We start from the raw sequence: 19,754 nt of genomic DNA on the forward strand, positions 1-19,754 counted from the left end.
TGGGCTTGAACTCAAGGCCTGGGTGCTGCCCTAAGCTTTTTCACTCAAGGCTAGCACTCTACCACTTTGCCACACAATGCCACTTGCTGTTTTCTGATGGTTAATTGGAAATGAGTCTCATAGACTTTCTTGATTAGTTTTGAACTGCAATCCTCAGTTCGTAGCCTCCTAAGTAGCTAGAATTACAGGCATGAGCCACCTGCGCCTGGTGCAGATAGAGTGATTCTTTATGGTGATTTTCAGACATGAATTTACCCTTCAACACTGTGGCTGGTGTGTATTGGGAGAGCCCTTGATTGCTTTGGTGGTTCTGGGTATGATTCCCAATATGCACAAACAAAAGTAAACCACAGCAAAAACAATGATAGCAAAACATTTTGGGCTGTGTTGTTCATAACATTGTTAGTCAGTATTCATACTTTCAGTGTGTCAATGCAGATGTGGCCAGTAGGGTTGTTAGAAGTATCAAGTCTGATAAAGCTTGAGATCTCAGAGGCTTAATAAAGTATGCCTTTGTTGTAGATATGCAGCAAATATCATTGCTATTTATATTAGCATCTAATCCGCAGTTATATGCTATCTGGTATGGCATCAACAGTGGCTCAGGGCCTGTGGCCACTGCATATTTGAGATGAAGCTAGTCCCAGCTGAGATGTGCTGTAAATATAAAATACATTGGAGTCTTAGTATAGAACTGACAATGGAAAGATCTCACAAATAATTTTTAAAAGCGATGACATGTTGCAATAATAATGCTTTGCATAATTGAGCTAACTAAAATACACATTGACCTTTTTGTGTGTGCTGGTACTGGGGATCGAACTCAGGACTTCCTGCTCTTGGTTAGCTTTTTTACTCAAGGCTGAGGCCTACCATTTCCGGCTTTGGGCTGGCTAATTGGAGATAAGAATCTCATGGACTTTTCTGCCCAGGCTCGATCTCAGTCTTTTGAGTGGGTAGAATTATAAGCACGAACCACCAGCGGGTAACTCTAGAGGTTTTCTGTTGTTGCTTTGTTTTTGTAAATTTTTAGGAGGCATGGAGGCTGGGCAAGGCCGTGGTAATGTCAAGAGAGTAAATGCAATGATGCATTGTTATTTTAATGGAGCAGGCCCAGGGTCCAACACATATGCAAGATGATAGAGGGAAATTAGGAGGGAGGCTAAGAGGCTCAGTTTTGCCTCCAGAATAACTTTCAGCTGGGATGTTTTCTTATTAAAGCTGGGGGTTGGTTGGTAGGGATGGGGTCTGGGGAAGGGGTGGGTTAAGATGATATCAGGGAGCATCAACCAAGAGACACAGGCTGGTATCTTCTTGAGGCAGAATATTCTTCTTATTGAACGCTTTTTCTTCAATATGTGCAATGTGGCAGGAGAAGAGTCTGGAACCTGACTTGAGCCACTGGGTAAGGCTGTACAGGTTGTGGACTGCACAGGCATCCCTGGCCAATGGGAGAGGAAAGACTGAAATCCAGGGTGTGGGTGTTCCTTTCTTTGCCCACAGGTGCCATCTGCTTGTGAAGTGGGATGCCATTGCCCCCTGTTCTTTTCTCTAACCCACTGGAGGGCCATCTGTGCTGGTGGGATGGCTGCATGCAGTCTTGGGGTCTGGCTGCATGACAAGGCTTTGTTTCATCAAGACAAAGGCCATTATGCATATTGGAAGACACAGGGGTCCTTGTTACACAGTGAAAGCCTTGCCCTGGATCAGCAATAATGAGTACTCTCATCTCATTAGCTAATTACCAGCACCTCATTTACTGTATGGCTTTTGATTCACACACCTTGAGTCAAGACCATATGTGATTTTTATGCAGCCTACAAAGTCAGGGACATAATAATATTCGGAGTAATTGACCAGCAAATGTTTGTTCTAGGTATGTCTGTGTTGTTAGGACAATGGTTCTCATACATTACCTTTTCGTTGCTTGCTTGAAGGACGTATGTTTTGTTTTGTAACCTCCCTGAGTTTGCTGTTCCTCCTCTCCAGAGCGCCACACACATTTGTTTGGGTGCAAGGCAAATAGATGGCAAAGGGCCAGGTGTACTTCAAGCAAAGGCTCCGCAGTGGGAGCAGGGAGGAAGGCACAATTTGTGGAGCAGCACATCCTTGCTGGCTGAGAGCAGGAAAACCAGCACTACAGGGACAGAGCCAGCCAGGCCAAGCTGACTCCCAAATGGCAGTTGGGGAACAGCAGGGCTGGGGGACGGGCTTGGATGGAACATGCTATCCTTATCCTGGTATGGTTCTGGGGGAGAGAGAGGGAGGGAGGGAGGAAAGGAAGGAGTGAGAGAAGGAAAGAGGGGAGTCCTGCCAAGCAGGAAACCTGGTTTTCTGATGTTACGATTATCTGTGGGTTCATAGGAAGATACTTGAACAAGAGTAACTATTAGTCATCACTGTGAGCATCAGGGTCTCTCCAGGCTCTCCCCCTTTGCTACCTATTTATATCTAGGGCCGTTATGTCAGCTCAAGACATTCTTGCCAAGGGCGGTGGGACGTACCTGCAATCCTCACTCTCTGGAGGCTGAGGTAGGGAAGGTCACAAGTTGGGGACCATCCTGGGATATACAGAGTGATGCTGTTTCCAAAACAAACAAATAAACCAACACATCTCCAGGATCTTGAGGTTCTTTGAGGGCTAAGCCTTGAGGCTACAATGCTTCCCATTCCCATACATTGTTCCCGTGCAGCCAAGCCCTACACCAGGACACCAAGTCTGGTACCCTCTCTGCCTAGCCATGGGCCGGATTATTTCTGTTCTGCCTTGCCATGATCTCTTTCCCATTCCTTCCTGCCTTTGCCTAAAATATAAGCTGATTCCAAGCAGGGATATAATAGTTATTATAAAATGAATATTATAATATGTAAAATATAAATATTATAATTTTATTATAACGTAATATATGACATATACTATATGAGATATAATCATATATAATATAAAATATAATGATCATTATATTATTATATATAATAAACTACACAATTTATAATGAAATGTAATAACATTATATATTACATAATATATAAAATATAATATATTATTATGTTATATATTATATGATATATTACATATAATGTATATATTATGTATAATATATCATATAATATTATATTAATATAATAATATGAACTATTTATTATATTACGCTTTTCGTTACAATGAAATAGTTGATTTCATTATACTATAATAAATATACGTTATATATTAAATAACAGTATAGATAATATAATAACATCTATTAAACATAATAACATTATTATATATAACATATTTATATAATATAACATATTACATATAACAATATACTATAATAAATAATTTATAATAGGTAATACTATATAATATATACAATATATTATAAAATTCATTACATTATTTAATGACTATTATTCTATTATAGAATTGCATAATTATAATAATATATTTTAATATTCTAGAGCTCAGCAAGCAGTAGGTGCTGAACTGAGGTTTATGGGAGGAAGCAAAGGAGGGCAGGAGGGAGTGGGGAGCATCCCTCTGTCCGTCCCTTCATCTAGGTTGGAGTTGACAGTGCATGAAGTCAGGTTCTCATGGAGCACACAGCACAATGTCCCTAAGTTCTGAAACGCAGCAGTGCAGTAAACCCATAAACATCAAAATCTGTCCTCCTCCTCCCTCTCACCAAGTGAATGAGCCCAGAGTTCATTAGCTTACTCTGTGTTTGGCTCATCTGCTGCTCCTGTTACCAAATTCTGCAGCCCAAACTGAAACCACAAAGCACTTCTTCATTAGATCAGCTCTTACCTAAGGGACTAGATGGCATAAGAGTCTGGATTTAGAATCAGACCAGCTGAGTCCCAGTGGCTGAGCTCAGGGACATGGGGAACATTGGGCCAGCTACCCCACTTCTCCAAAGTACAATTTCCTCATTACCTTCCCACAGGCTGTCCATGGAAATTGGATTATTGAGGTGGGAGTAAGATGCCCAGCACATGGCCTGGCATGGAGAAAATGCCCCAATTCTCATCAGTTTCAAAAACACTCTTTAGTTATTGACATCTTTCTTCCTCTGCTGGTGCACGCATCCCATGGACTATCCCAGAACTACTTCCACTCTGTCTGAGCAGGAAGGAAGGAGGAAAAGCAACAGTCAAGCGGGAGAGGCTTTGGGTGCTTGAATGTTTTATTTATTTATTTATTTTGTCTTTCTACCCTTCTTGGGTTTCAGGAAAGGCCAGAGAAGTATCATCGTTTGCAGCTAAGGAAATATTGGTGGATAAAGTCCCTCCCTCCAGGGTAAAGAGAACAAAGGATGGAAGGAAAGAGTCTTATTTTTGGTTGCACATTGTGTAAATCAGCTTTCTATCACCTTAATGAAATGCCTGAGATAACCCGCTTAGAAAGTCTCAGTTTTGTACTTTCCAGTCCTGGGTGGCTCAGTTTTTTTGGGCCTGTGCTGAAGAAGCCCGTCATGGTAGGAGCATAACGGTACAGCCAAGCCACTCACTTTACCAGCCAGGAAGCAGGAGGAAAAGGAAGGGCATCCCACAATTCCCTTCAAAGTCATGCCACCACGAGGCTTCACTTCTGGGAAGTTCACTGTCTCACAGGGCCAGGCATAGTTGTTCAACCCTTTAATCTCAACTACGTGGGAGGAGGAAATTGGAGGGATTGTAACTCAAGGCCAGCTTGGGTAAAACATTAGAGAAACCTCATTTTAACAAATAATCCAGACATGGTAGTATGAACTGTGGTCCCATCCAGCTACATGGATGATAAGTAGGAGGATCACGGTACAGACTGACTCTGAGCAAAAATGGAGGTCCTATCTCAAAACAAACAACATGTTTGCTATTTGTAAAGCAAAAAAAGAATGGAAAGTGTGGTACCAGTGACTCATGCCTGTTATCCCAGCTACTTGGGAGGCTGAAGATGGGAGGATCGTGGTTTGAGGCCAGCCCTGGCAGAAAAATTCTTAAGATTAATTTTCAACTTATAGCTACATATAGTGGTGTGTGTCTGTCATCTTAAACTAGGTGGAAGGCTGAGATTGGGAAGATTACCATGCCAAGCCAGTCCAGGCAGAAAACTCCTTGAGACCCCATCTTCACAGAAGGAAATGGGATGCATGGGTGCATCCCAAGGAGGATGGCATGACTAAAGTAGTAGGCTTGCAGCTCAGATCTATCCTGAAATTAACCAGTGAAAAAAAGAGCTATAGATGTGACTCAGTGGTTTACTTGGGTTATATTTACGGGCCAAACTACAGCATACATCAAAGGAAAGCTGGATCAGAAGGGATTTGCAAATGGTTACAAATGAATTAACTGAAGTATAATAGACTCTATGGAGAGGTCAAATGGTACAATCTTTTAGAAAGACTAGGTCAAAGCCCAACCATATTGACACCAGGAAATTGCTACCTACAAGAAAGGGATGGGTCCAAGGGGCCAAGATTAGACTAATGAAGGAGAAAGGGGAAAGAAGGCAGTCAAAAATTCATTGTACATACCACAAAACTAAGAAAAGTAAAGGAAGGGGTGGGTGGAAGGCAGGTGAACTTGGTGAGGGAGTGACACTGATCAATTCGCATTGTAGTCATAAACGGCTTTGTTTTATGGCACTTGCTATGTGCAACTACTTAAAGATAATAAAACAATGAAAATAGATGGATAAATTTGAAAGTTGCTTAGGGCCAAACTGAATAATTAAAACCGTACTCTGCTACAGGCATTGGTAAAATGGAGAGCTCTGTCAGCCCCTGTAGGGACTGGCTTGTCAGGGGTGGTGAGGGAGGAGACAGAGGCGCGTGGGTTGCTGATGCAGAAACATGCAACCCGCTCACATCTGAGCCCTAACTGGTGATGCTGATCTCTCCCTGACAACCCAGGCCACAATCAGGATGTAAACCGTTTCCATCTCTTACTGGCTATTTTTAAAAATTCTCCATCTGATAAAGATATAATTGTTATATTTTCAGCTGTTATATTCAGTTCTTCTTGTCTTGGAGATGTGTCTTTATTTACAGGAAACAAGTTTAATTTAAACACACACACACACACACACACACACACACACACACACACTTTCTTTCCAAGGCCCCTTTGGCCTGTTTCTGGGAAAAAAGATTTCCCCTCAATCTTGTGAAGAGTCCATTGTTGCAGAGTGTAACCCAAGGGCATGCCTCCACCACTTAGGTGAAATCAAAACACCAGAAACCATTTCAGACTTCCAAAGGGAATGGGGTTTGGGAGTGCTGTCATTTGGATCTGGTATGGCTTAGTTGAAGGCTTGGTTCCTAGCTGGCTTTGAGATTGAGAGGTGACTCTCTCTGCTCTTTTCTAGCTCGTCTCTAGCTCTTCTCTTGTCTAGCTATTTTCTCTCTTTTCTAGCTCTCTCTTAGCTCTTTTCCTCATATCTCTGTCTTTCTCTCTCTTTCCCAGCTCTTTCTCTCTTTCCCAGGCCTTTCCCCACCGCGTGGAGGACCAAGATGGCCTGGTGCCAGCCTGAACGATGAATAAACCTACCCCTTACCTGAATACCACGTGCGTGGTGTAGTTCTTACTTGGCTACCTTTTTTCAAAAAACCTAACATAAAAAAAAAAAGCTTGAGAGGTGATGAAATCTTTAAGAGTTTAAGAGACAGACCTAGTAGGAGGAAGTTAGACACCCTGCAGCGTGCCCTTGAAGCGGTTATTGGGACCAGTTCCTTTCTGTCTTTATTTCACTTCCAGCAGCCATGGTATAAACAACCTCCTTCACCCATGTCCTCTTTCAGGATCGAATGTGCCTTTATTAATTTGATTTTTTTTTTGCTGGCATTTTGCTCAATGACAGAGAGGTGATGAACACAGTGTGTACCTCTCATTTTAGTCTTACAGGATCAATTGCTCCCAGGTAAATATGATTAGAGCTTGCATTTACAGATGAGGAAACTGAACCTTAGAAAAGACCAGGTACTTGCACATTGAGCTTCATATCTCAAAGGTAGCCTGATTCTAATCATGTTTCCAACTTCTACTGTCTTTTTTTCCCTTCTTCTCCTTTTACCCCTTCTCTGCTTCCTGTTTCCACTTAGATTTATGTGTGTTTCCAATGAGAATAGGATGTATCAGGGACAGGTGGTTAGGTAAATCCATCAGGACAGGGCCAGGGCCATCAGAAGTGGTCATGTGACTGGTGATTAGTGTTCTACCAATCAGAATGAATGGCAGGGCTTCAGAAAAAAGATGGTATTTTTTTTTTCCAATGCCATTCCTGGGGCTTTGAACTCAGGTCCTGGGTGCTGTCTCTGAGCCTTTGTCCTCAAGTCTGACTGGCTCTACTACTTGAGTGTCAGCTCCACTCTGGCTTTTGGTGGGTAAAGAGTCTCATAGACTCTCCTGCCCATGCTGGTTTCAACCTTGATCCTCGGATCTCAGTCTCCTGAGTAGCTAGAATTATAGGTGTGAGCCACCAGTGCCCAGTTCATCTCTGTAACGTGGCAGTGTAAGGGTGGGCTGTCTAGCTGCTGAATGGATTTGCTATTACAGGAAAGACTTTTTAAGGGCAAAGCCAACTTTCAGGGAAGGACTGTGGAAAAGAACCATAGAGAGTTGAAGGTAAAGGCTTGACAACAGCAAGAACCTCCCAGAAATCACTGGCAGACACAGGAACTCCTCAGGATTCAGCACTCACAAGAGCCAACATATCCACATATAGTTAAATCACATAGAGCTGTGTTCTCTTTTACGGTCAAAAACTTCCAAGTGGGGCAGGGACCTGTCCCAGAGGGCTCACCACCATTCTGGCCAGACCTTTGCCTAACGAAGATTTCCTGCAACACTGGAATTTCCTTCAAAAGTATTTTTTTAAAATGCTGTATACAAAATGTTGGAACTTCCTCAAAACTATGAAGAAGGCTGAGTAGGTACCAATGGTAATAATTCTGAACCAAACTGTTGCTTTCCCATCAGAACTCTACTGTAGATAAATCTTTGGAGTTTTTGATGGCTTGTTTTGAAAAAGTAGTAAACTCTGTTTATGAGGACAGAAGCAGCTTTGGGTTATTTGATAGATTGTCTGAGACTCACAACCCCTTCTCTTCCCCAAGATAGCTGCCTTAAGAGAGCCTGGTTGTAGTACCAGCTCCCCTTAACATACCCTGCCTTCTGGGCTACCCAATCCATAGCCGATCTTAGTGATTGTATTCTGGCTGAGATAAATAAATGTTGATCATGACTTTGGCCCTTTCTCCTTCCTTTTAATAGTAGACTCCTAAACACTTGAAATGTTCTTAACTTGCATAAAACTCATGGTGGGGAAAGTTAATGCTCATGGCAGGACATTCAGACATGGCCCATTTGGGGACAGAGAAACATTTTCTTTTTCTCCTATGTTGCGTCCTTCGTGACATTGCTGAGCACTGATGTATTCACTCAGCCTATATTTACTTGAGTCTCTAACATACTCCCTCCCACCACATACATACAGACACAGACACATTGTCAAATTCAAGTTCAAGGACAAAGAAAAAGGAACAGCTGGGTTCATTCATGTCCTTGGCAGGCTGTGACTCTGAGCTCTGGGACATGGGAGTATGCAGAATATCTGGAGAGCCTGTGCTGGCTGTGGGATTATGCACCAATAAAGGATCTGTGTCTCAAATGCGAGCTTGTAGGTGGTCAGAAATGTCTTGTTTATGTGCCTAACAGTGCTAACCCTTATTGTGACCAGAGGTTTGTCCTGAGCCTGGCACCATCATGCCTATTTTTTTTCTCCTGAGCACTATGGGCTTAGATGGAGATACAGCTATGTATCATTCTTGTCTCTCCACAACCCAGAAAAGGTTTAAAGGTCTGGTTTACCAGTCATTTATGGCCAGCCATTCCAGGTAGTTGAATTATGTGTATACAGGAATTACAAGCACCTAATAGTTTTCTGAACTATGGAATCGTTTTTCCTCCTTTAATCTACCACAATGGTAGTCTTCTGGATGTCAAAAATGAGTAAATGATACAGTCAACCAGTCTGCCCTACTGTACCCCATTGGCAGAAGCAACCATTAGGCTAACCATTAGGCACACGGGAAGGAGCGGGTGGGAGGAGCCACAGTGTGGAGGAGGGGTTGCGGAGCTTAGGTGCTATCTTCACATGCAAGATACGAGAACTCAGAGTTTCTGAGGTGGCTTCAGCTATACTTGTTAGGCAGCTTGCTTGTTCATTGAGGCATTAGAGGAGGATTTCCACACAGGAATGAATGAACCCACTACTGGACATGTGGTTTCTTAATATTTCAGGAGACCACTAGCTGTATGCTTGCAGGGACAGTGTTTATTTTGCTCCCTGGTGCATCCTAAAAGCATAGTATCCTATATGTAATGTTCAATAATAATTCCTGGAAGGAAGGAAAAGGAAGGAAAGAATTAATGTCATCATATGCTGAGGCCAGGCATAATTATGTTTTGGGGGTTGGTATACTTTAGATCTTGAATGATCCTCCAAAGACTCATTGTTAAAAGCTTGGTAATTGGGAACTGATGGAGCCTTTAAGAGGTGGGTCTATGGGAGGGCTTTAGGTAATTGGGGGAGGTGTTCTTGAAGGGGATTACCGGACTTGATCTTTTTTATCCCTCTTACTCCTTCTGTTTGTGAGGTGAGTTTGCTTGGCCATATAATCCTACTGTGCTTTGTCATCGGTTAAAGTATCAGGGCCAACAATCGTGGACTTGAACTTCCATGTATTTGTTAGGGTAATGGCAAGCTGAAGGAGGTAAAATGAGTGTGGATCTCAGTTATCACCCCAACCCACCCCGGTTCAAGTGCATAGATACTGCCCAGGAGCAGCAATGGCAGAATCATCCCTGATCCTCAATTTTTGGCAGGCCACCACCCTCTTGACTTTCCTAGAACTGCTCTGCTGTATTGCTGTATCAATGGAAGAAATGGTCTGGAGGAAATGGCTCTAACAACAGCACAGAATTAAAATTGTTTGTACAAGCCATGAACACAGTTGTGGGACACCTGGTTTTATTCTGGGAAACTGAGGGGAAATGTTCTTCAAGTGTGAAATGGACGTGAGTCTGAGATGAGAAGGCATGACCCTGAAGTCTGGTGAGGCCACCCAGAGTGTCCTGGAAGGTGGATCATTCCAGGGGCCTCATTCTATCCACAGAGCCTGATGTCACGTGATCCTAGAGCAGACTTTGGCAGCTATACTCCAAAAAAGCATCACCTTAGAGCCATTTTCTGTCATCTCTTATAGAGTAGGTGGGTGTGGGGGTCCTGGAGTTCCCATGAGATTCAGTTTCCAGGCCAGTCAGGAGCAAATAACAGTTGCATTGGCACATGCCACGGTGGAGCGTTTCTCATTGTATAGTTCCAGCAAGACCTGGTATTCTCCCTGAAAGGGACACAGGTAAAGTATTAGGGGAACGACTCACAGTCCAGTCAACCATTTACTAAGTACAATCATCCCTCCACACCCATGACATCCATGAAGTCAACAGTTGATTGAAAGACAATTGCGTCTGTAATGAACATATACTCCTGGAGGAGTGGGAACTGATGGAATTAGGTAGTGGAGTTAGGTAGTCGTTAATAGGATGCTAATAGGTGTTAATAGGATGTCTCTGGCTGCTAGCTGCAAAAGAGGCTGTAGCTGGTGAAGGTGAAGCCAGGAGGTAGGGAGTACTGCAGGTCAGGGATGGGAATGACTTGGGGGGGTTGGGGAGAAAAGTAAGACTCTGGGTAGATTTGAAAGATGAGCTAGTAAGATTCCCTGTGTGTATACAAGATGCAGGGTACCGGAATCAAATACAGTGAAAACAGGGGTTATACCGTGGAGGAGGAACATACCAAAGAAACAAAACTTTACAACTTCGGTGAGAGGGGGTGAGTGGTGAGGGGTGGAAAGGGGTAGAGGGGAGTAGTTGGGGAGGTGGGGAAGGAAGGGATAGTAAGGGAAAAAACAAAGGAGGAGGCAACAATGTTCAATAAGAAATGTACTCATTGCCTTACTCATGTAACTGTAACCCCTCTGAACAGTATTTTTACAATTAAAAATGTGTGTGTATGTGTGTGCGTGCGTGCTTGTGTGTGTGTTTGTATGTGATTTCCTGTGTGGAGGAAGGATAGATGGGCTAAAGATGATTCCAAAGCCTCTGGCCTGAGCAACTAGGATAGCCAGAGACTATTCCTGGGGTTTGGTTGAAGGGGAATAGGTGGCTGTGTCTTTTAAAACCAAAATAAAAAACCCCCAAAAACCCAACTCAAGCCAGGCATAGTGGCTCATGACTGTAATTCTAGCTTGTCAGTCAGAAGGCTGAGATCTGAGGATCACAGTTCTAAGTCAGCCCAGGAAGATCAATTCAAGAGACTCATTTTCAATTAACCAACAAAAATCCAGAAATGGGGCCATGGTTCAAGTGGTAGATTGCCAGCCTTGAGTGAAAAAGCTAAGGGATAATGCCTATACCCTGAATTCAATCCCCAGTACCAGCACTAAAAAAAGAAAGTATTCAATATAAAAGTTTTAAGTCCCATAGCCTAGAAGTGAAGAAAGATTGGGTTTTCTTCTTTTACAAGACTTTTAAATTATACTTAAAAGCTCTAGGAGAAAACTCTGGCAAATTCCAGAGCAGGGAGGCTGGAAAGTCTCACTGGGAGAAGAAAGCTAGTGGAAATCCAACATGGCCACTGAGATGATGGCGGCTGAGATCATGTCAATTTAGCAACTCAGAGATTGGGATGGGAATGAAACAAATCCTTGGAATGCAAGTCAGTTGAAGAGAGAAAGACACTGAACTTCTTTCGGGTTGTGGATGCCCAAGAAGATGAACTGGAAAAGAAAGCCTTGCAAATTATTGCATACTTTTTTACAATTCTTTTTATGTATTCCATCAAATTCTTCCTGTAGTTGCATACTGAAAATGTATTGCCATGTCAGAGTGGCCCAAATCCAGACATTTCATAAATCTCATTTGTGTGTGTGTGTGTGTGTGTGTGTGTGAAAAAGGAATGTGTCACAGCTCTAAGTCCTACCGGCAAATACTCAGGATGGGAGCTTCTTGTTTACTTGGTGGAAACCTGCTGGGTTTGGAAAGTTGCCAGCTAAAACTGTGTTGAAAGTCAAATCCCCAGAGGCCTTATTAAGAGGTTGGACCAAGTAGAACCTTTAAGAAGTAGTTAGGTCATCAAATTGGAGCCCTCCAGAATGGATTAACTCATCCATGGACCAATGGGTTAATGGGCCAGTGGTTTTTCTGGAGAGCTGGGTTTGTTATAAAATCCATTTTGCCTCTGTGTCCTGTGATGTCTTGGGCTGCCTCAGAAATCTGTGGGGATGCCAGCTGAAAGACCCTCATCTGATGCTGCCCCTTGACCTTGGACCTCCCAGCCTCCAGAATGTGGGTCACATAAACCTTTATTCTTTAGGAATTACCCATTTTTAGTCAGGAAGTAAGAGCAATCTAGACCGGACCAAGGCACAGTATGGGGCAGAGGAGCTGTAAAAGCCTTTGGGGCTTTGTATATTTGCCTTCATTGGAAGTCCAGCCTCCCCAAGCACAGCTCCTAGCCTGCCTACTGCCTCTTATGCGCTGCTAGCAGCCCTGGGCATGTGGAGATGTAGAGATCAAAGATCCTGTGGACAAGACCCAGCAGCTCAATTCTCTTTTGTGTGTGTGTAGGCCTGGCATTTGAACTCAGGGCCTGGATGCTATCCCTGAGCTCTTTTGCTCAAGGTTAGTACTCTATCACTTTAAGCCACAGCTCCATTTCCCTTTTCCTGGTGGTTAATTGGAGATAAGAGTCTCACCAACTTTCCTGCCCAGGCAGATACTGAACTGGGGTGATATTCAGATCTCAGCCTCCTGAGTAGCTAGAATTATAGGTGTAAGCCACCAACACCTAGCTTTGAGCTTCTTTTGCTTAAGGCTAGTGCTCTACCTCTCGAGCCACAGCTTTACTTCTGGCTTCTTCTGAGTAGTTTATTGGAGATAAGAATCTTACAGACTTTCTTGGCTAGGCTGGCTTTGAACCATGATCCTTAGATCTCAGCCTCCTGAGTAGCTAGAACCATAGGCATGAGCCATGAGCATCCAGCAGCAGTCCCATTCTTAGTGGGCTTTGTGCCTAGAGGATTCTTGAAGGTTCAATGACACATCAAAGGCTAAAATCAAACATGTAAGTGCCAAATATGTAAGTGCCCACTGTATAGTAATATCTCTCTCTACTGCTTAAATAAGGGTGTGTGTGTGTGTGTGTATGTGTGTGTGTGTGTGTGTGTGCTGGTACTAGGACTTGAACTCAGGCATTTGGTACTTTTTCAATCAAGGCTGGCATTCTACCACTTGAGGCACAGCTCAACTTTGGCTTTTTTTGTTTGTTTTGTTTTGTGTTGGTCCTGGGGCTTGAACTCAGGGCCTGGGTGCTGTCACTGAGTTTCTTTTGTTCAAGGTTAGTTCTCTACCATTTGAGCCACAACTCCTCTTCTGTTTTTTTTGATAGTTTATTGGAGATCAGAGCCTCATGGATTTTTCTGCCCAGGATGGCTTAGAGTCTCAGTTCTCAGAGCTCAGCTCCTGAATAGCTAGGATTACAGTCATACCAGGGCCCAGTTTAAACAGTCTTGCTATGTAGTCCAGGCTAATCTTGAACTTGAGGTTTTTCTGCCTCGGCCTCACCTAATTGAGATTACAATCATATGCTACTACACCTGGCTAGAAATTGTTTTCTTACTGACAGAATACAGATTTTTTTTTGTCATGGGGTTTGAACTCAGAAATACTGTCCCTGAGCTCTTTTGCTCAAGGCTGGTGCTCTACCACTTTGGTGATAATTGGTGATAAGAGTCTCAGAGACAGACTCTCCTGCCTGGACTGGCTTTAAACCATGATCCTCAGATCTAGTTTCCTAAGTAGCTGGGATTACAGAAGTGAACTACCAGCACTGTACTCAGGAATATTTTAAACTGCTTCATTCCTTACTTTTGCTTTTCTTTGTTTTTCCTTTTACTTCTCTCCTCTTTCAAGAAATAAACTGTTCAATACAATAACTAAATAACAACACAAAACAGAAAACCACAATCTTACCGTCGGAATAATTACACCAAGATTATTGATGGGACCCGCGTAATAAAGTTGCTCTGAAAAACATAAAGCATAGAAAATGTTATTCAATCATTTAAAAACTATCTATGTTGACGGATGACAATTGTGGATACTAAAGTGCCATAATCAATAGCCACTAACAGAAATGCTTTATTTAGCTTCTTGATCCCAACAGACTCTTCATTCATTTGCTCATTTATGTGATTACATCTTTATTGTTCTTTTACCACATGGCAGGCACTGGGGAGCCAGGTACACATTGTTTACTGTCTACCAAATAGACTGATAATACTGAAAGAACTAAGCATGACAATATCTAGGTTGTAAAAGGTGCTTAAAAGAAATGAGAGAGGGGTTGATATGGTGTGAAATTGGGGCTGGAGCTAGGATGCACAGGATGAAATTGTGAGACCATTTCTCATAACTATTTGACCTCAGACTCAGATGCACATTTTGTCTTTAGTCTGGGGTTCTTTGTTTTTTAGTCATTCTAATGTAAACACAATGCCCTCTTCACAGAGTTGTTAGGACTTAAGAGTTCATCAACATAGACAATGGATAACGGCATCTGGAAAGCATTTGATGAGTATTTTCTAGCCCTGGGACCCAGGGACACAATATGTGACAGAATGGCTGGTGCAGGAAAGGCATCTCTACGGAGACTTTGGAGCTAAGCAGTGGATGTAGCTCGGTGGTGGAGTGATTGCCTAGCATGTGTGAGGTCCTGGGTTTGATCCAAAAGAAGGAAAGAGGAAGAAGGAAAAGATGGAAGAAAGGAAGCAAAGAAAGAAAGAAGAAACAAGGGTGGGAGGACAGGTGACAGAGAGGGAAGGGAAGAAAGGAAGGAAGAAAAGGAAGAAGGGAAGGATGGAAATAAGGAAGGAAAGAAGTAAGAAGAAAGCAGGAAACTAAGAGTGAAGTCCTGAAGGCCAATGTGCCAACTACTTCAACAGCCGAGAGAAGAGAGTTTTAGAGCAGCAGAGTACAAACAGAGGCCCTGATGGGGATAAAAGACAGATGGGAGGTGGGTTTGCTGAAGCAAACTGGATCATCCTGGAGAAGCATGGATACATGGAGAGGCACAAATATTTTAGCACATTGATCACAGGGCAAGAGTTTGGGCTTCTGTACCGAAGGCAATGGAAAAGGTGTTACAAGCTCCCGTAAAAACCCTTGGGAGAACAGAAAGGGGAAGTGATGGACTGGGTAAAGGTGGAGGTGGAGAACCACCAATGAGAGCATGGCATTAGGAGCCAGGACTCAGCCGAAACGCTATGGAGAGTGAAGGCCAGGAAGCGCTACAGCCCACACCTCTGGCTAAAGGAAGGACCAGGTGGAAGAACCTGGTGAGGAAAAAGCCATGACTAAAGAGCTTTATTTCCGGGAAATAGTTAACGAAATGTCTTTGAAGGCAATTTATGGAAAAGGAATTTTGGGTAAGAGAGTCAGTTGAGTGGAATTTTTCAAGGTCCTACTACTGGGGAGCTAGAAGGTGGAGGAAAGTTTTGATGTGAGATTTTAGGAGTGAAATATATCTATACCTATATAGCTGGATCTATATGATATAGATATATGCAGTTTCAAGTCATTTAAGTCTTTTTATTGTTAATATAAAGGTGATATACAGAAGGTTTACAGTTATATGTCAGGTAATGAGTACATTTCCTTTTGGACAAGGTCACCCTTTCCTTCACCCTCTCCCAGTTTTTCTCTCCTATCTCCATTCACTCATTTTCAGTAGTGTCTAGTGTGAATACAACTGTTGCATTTGTTCACCCTTTGCCCCTCCATTTTTGTGCCCCACTTACCCTACTGAAAACAAACTAACAAGACAAAAAGCAAGAAACAAAACCAAAACAGCAACAAAGAAAAAAACCCTCCTATTTTCATTTCCTGGAGATCATCTCAATAAATATGGCTGTCTATGATCAGATGCTTATACACATTGTGCCTTTGTGTGAGGAGCGGTGCATTTTTACAGTCTGTGACAACATCCAGGATTGACATGACAGGTTGTGAGGATGGGGAAGTGGTGGTTGGAGGTAAGGAGGTGAAAGGATGTGCAGGCTTCAATACTGAAGTCAGCAAGAGGGAAGAACCTCACCAGCTCCTCAGGTGATTACTGCCTTCTGATTCTTGGGACCATGAACTTAGCACCACAGTGACGAAGACTTCAGACTCTGGGGTCAGACCATCTGAGGTGAATAGCTGCTCCTCTTCCTATTAACTCAGGCAAGTGACCTGACTTTCTTGGGCTCCAGTTTTCTGACCAGTAAATGGAGTGACGGTGATGCCCAACTCACTGGGTCATTATGCATCAGCACCTGGCCCAGGCTAAATACCCAATACATGTTTTGCTATTAACAAACCCACTCAGCAGTCCACACTAGTGGATAGAGCTCAGGAGCTCTGTGGGGGTGCTATATACAGCAGTGCACATGAGTGATTTGTGAAGAGCTATTTAAGTCACTGGCCACCTGGGAGTGTAAATCATTGGTTTCTGGGGCTGTTTATTTTATGGGATTCTGTCTTCTTGTTTGCATACCTCCCACTGAACTGTGGTATCTAACTCAAACAGGGCTGTTGAATGAGGCTATTGAATGAATAGAGCCAGTGTCAGCACACAGGTTTGCTAATCCATTTCATTCATGCTCTAATTCACCCTTTCTACCTGCTGGATGGGTGGAGCCTGGGATGACATTGGATTAAGGAGCAAGCTGTTCAGAGTACTGATGGGGTATGGACAGGTGTGGGAAAAGGGAAGTAAATAAACATTGGGTTATTGATGGTATTGCATCAAGCTCTTTTGATGATATAGTGGCTTCCTGCTTTGCCTAGCACCTGTCTTTCCATAACTGCTCAGAAAATATTTTGGAATATTCAAACTGCCCCTATTCAAAAGGGCTTTGGACCAGGGACAGCATGGCTCTTACATAAGCAGTTGCCAAAATTGAGTGAACTCAAAGGCATGAGGATAAGTTCCCTTTTAAAATGCTGCTACAAACCAGGCTTTGGTGGCTCATGCCTGTAATTCTAGCTACTCAGGAGGCTGAGATCTGAGGATCATGGCAGGAAAGTTCATGACACTCTGATATCCATTAATCACCCAAAAGCCTGAAGTAGAGCTGTGGCTGAAGTGGTAGAGTGCTAGCCTTGAGCAAAAAAGCTAAGGGACAGCACCCAGGTTCATGTGCATGTCTGCGCATGCACATGCGCACGTGTGTACGCACACGCACGCGCGCACACACACACACACATACACACACACAACTCTGCAGGGCAATCAGGGATTGAAATCACGGGACAGAGGACAGGAGACTAGCTGTTAGAATAGCTTTTAACTTCTCTTAATACCCAGGATCTTAACATATCTATCCTTTCTTTCCTTGGTCAGTTCTTGGTACCAGACAGATGTAACATGCAAATACACAAACATAACATGCATACATATTCCTGGGCAGTGTCAGTTATTCCTGTATCCACACTAAACATCTTGGGACATGACCTGAGAAATGCATCTTTTGCTATGCACAATTTATTGTGCAAACATTGTGCAAACATCGTGGAGGGTACATACACAATTAGGTGGTATAATCATATGGGACACCATCAGATATATGGTTTCTGATCGGCTGAAACATTGTTTTGTGACACATGGCTACTTGGCTTGGGATAAGCAGGAGTTTTACTAGAAACTACTAGTTTGGATGATGTGGTATTGAAGGCAGAGATGTCAAAGTTCTGGATCTTATCTTCAAGGACCTTTCGGTGTTGCTGGGGAAGACACAGTAAGAATCTACAGCAAACCCTAATTGTGAGGAGTGAGGGCACTGAATCTAAGTGTGGAGGGTTTGTGGGGGCAGGGAGGGTGGTTCCCCCTGGGACCAACACATTTTCATGCCGGTGCTTTGTGTATCCCAAGGGAAAGCCCTTCCTGGCATCCCAGCACATGTGCAATGGAATGTCCCAGTTAACAATCTAGGACTTATAGGAATTATCTTTTTCCAAGTGGATATATTCTGCCAGGACATTAGAGCAGAAGGTCAAGGAGACCTCTGCCTGGACCCTTCTGGTCAAAGGTAATTTCATTGCAATCCCTAGGGCTGTCAAGTTTCTGTCTGGCATTCTGCTTTCTTATAGCCTCTGTGACTCCTAGATGCCCTTTTCAGAATTACTCTTGATTTGTTCCATGGAATGGGTTTTTGCAATCTACAACTCAAGGATGTGATTTCTACGGGCACAAAACACTTGAGTCGCAGCTGCCATGGCTTGGGAGTTAGTGTGGCCTCAGCTCAGAGTCTGAGAATGAAGAATGGATGTGCCAGGCTGCGTGTGGTCCAGTTTATGCTTCCATGCATTGCTTTGGATGGCATAATGCAAAAGACTTGACCTAGGAGGAGTTCACGACCCAGTGCCCCTACTCATTGGCCAAATGATAGTGGGCCATTTGCTTAAATGTCACCCCACTCAATCCTGTCCTTACAAAATGTAACTTGGAATGGCTGCTTGCTAGCAGAGGAGGGTTAGAGAACTTATATACAAGCATACTAAGCACAGCAGGGTCCCCAGAAAGGGGAGACACAGTAGTTCCTATTCACCGTTGAATACACTGCTGAAATATCGAATAAACTAGGTTTTGGGGATCTTTTGGTGGAGCCATCATGCACAATCATTAAATCCTTTGCCTATGTTTTGAAAGCTGGATTAGACTGGCTGTGTGTGTGTATGTGTGTGTGTGTGTGTGTGTGTTGTGTGTATGTGCATACGGAGTGTCGGTACTGGGGCTCAGGGCCTCGTCCTCTCCCTTGGTCTTTTCACTCAGGCTGGCATTCTGCCACCTGTGCTCCACTTCCATTTTATGAATGTGGCTCTTGAAGGAACCAAATGCCTTTAAGAGGTTCTCCTGTGCTCATTCTGGTCCCTTGGTTTGCTAGTTGTGTTCTTCACTCTTATCAGGTCCTTTACTGGGGTGGAAGATTTTCATTAAATTGGTCTGCTACACTTTGCACTTTCAATGGGAGCTTTTATTTTTGCGGTAACAGGGGTTATCAAGATCTTGACAAGAGTTGCAAGTAACTCATGGAACTGTCTTTTTTGGTTGTTGTTGTGAACTTAATGAAACAATATCTAAAATTGTACCTTTACTACTTCCTTTCTTAGATCCTCTCCAGTTCTGAGATCCCTTTAATTAACATCCTCACACTCCAGGGCTATAAAAAGAGCCCAGTATATTTGCAGCCATTTCTTTTTTTCCTTCTTTTGAAATCCTCACCTGTTTTAAAAGATATTCACATCCCTAGTTGGGAACATCGGTATTTTTAAAAACTGATTTGTGTTTGTTTTTTGGAGAGGAAATTGATTTCTCTTATTATATTACTATTTTATTTCATTTCTTTTTGTGCTGCTCAGGGGATCAGCCTCATGCATGGTAGGCAAGTGCTCTACCACTGAATTCCACAGCCCTGGAAAATAATAATAATAATAATATTTGTGCTGGTCCTGGGACTTGAACACAAGGCCTGGGCACTATCCCTGCTTTTTTTTTTTTTTTTCCCTCAAGGCTAGTGTTTTACCACTGAAGCTACAGTTCCACTTCCAGCTTTTTGGTGGTTAATTGGAGATCAGAGTCTCACAGACTTTCCTGTCCAAGCTGACTCTAAACTGTGATCCTCAGATTC

General features: G+C 43.1%; 1 protein-coding gene across 1 annotated transcript in view; it reads right to left on the bottom strand.

The window, feature by feature from the left end:
* Nucleotides 1–9,977: 9,977 nt before the first annotated feature.
* Nucleotides 9,978–19,754, bottom strand: part of Ly86 (lymphocyte antigen 86) — a 52,757-nt gene continuing 42,980 nt past the window's right edge. The window contains exons 4-5 of the mRNA XM_042687162.1: nucleotides 14,059–14,111; nucleotides 9,978–10,367 (exon numbers count right to left, since the gene is read on the bottom strand). Coding sequence (XP_042543096.1) covers nucleotides 10,284–10,367; nucleotides 14,059–14,111 — 137 coding nt within the window. The 3' untranslated portion in view covers nucleotides 9,978–10,283. The remainder of the gene's footprint in view (nucleotides 10,368–14,058; nucleotides 14,112–19,754) is intronic.

This window comes from Dipodomys spectabilis, unplaced genomic scaffold (assembly GCF_019054845.1).
Source record: "Dipodomys spectabilis isolate Male_0828 unplaced genomic scaffold, ASM1905484v1 ptg000104l, whole genome shotgun sequence".
Lineage (NCBI taxonomy): Eukaryota > Metazoa > Chordata > Mammalia > Rodentia > Heteromyidae > Dipodomys > Dipodomys spectabilis.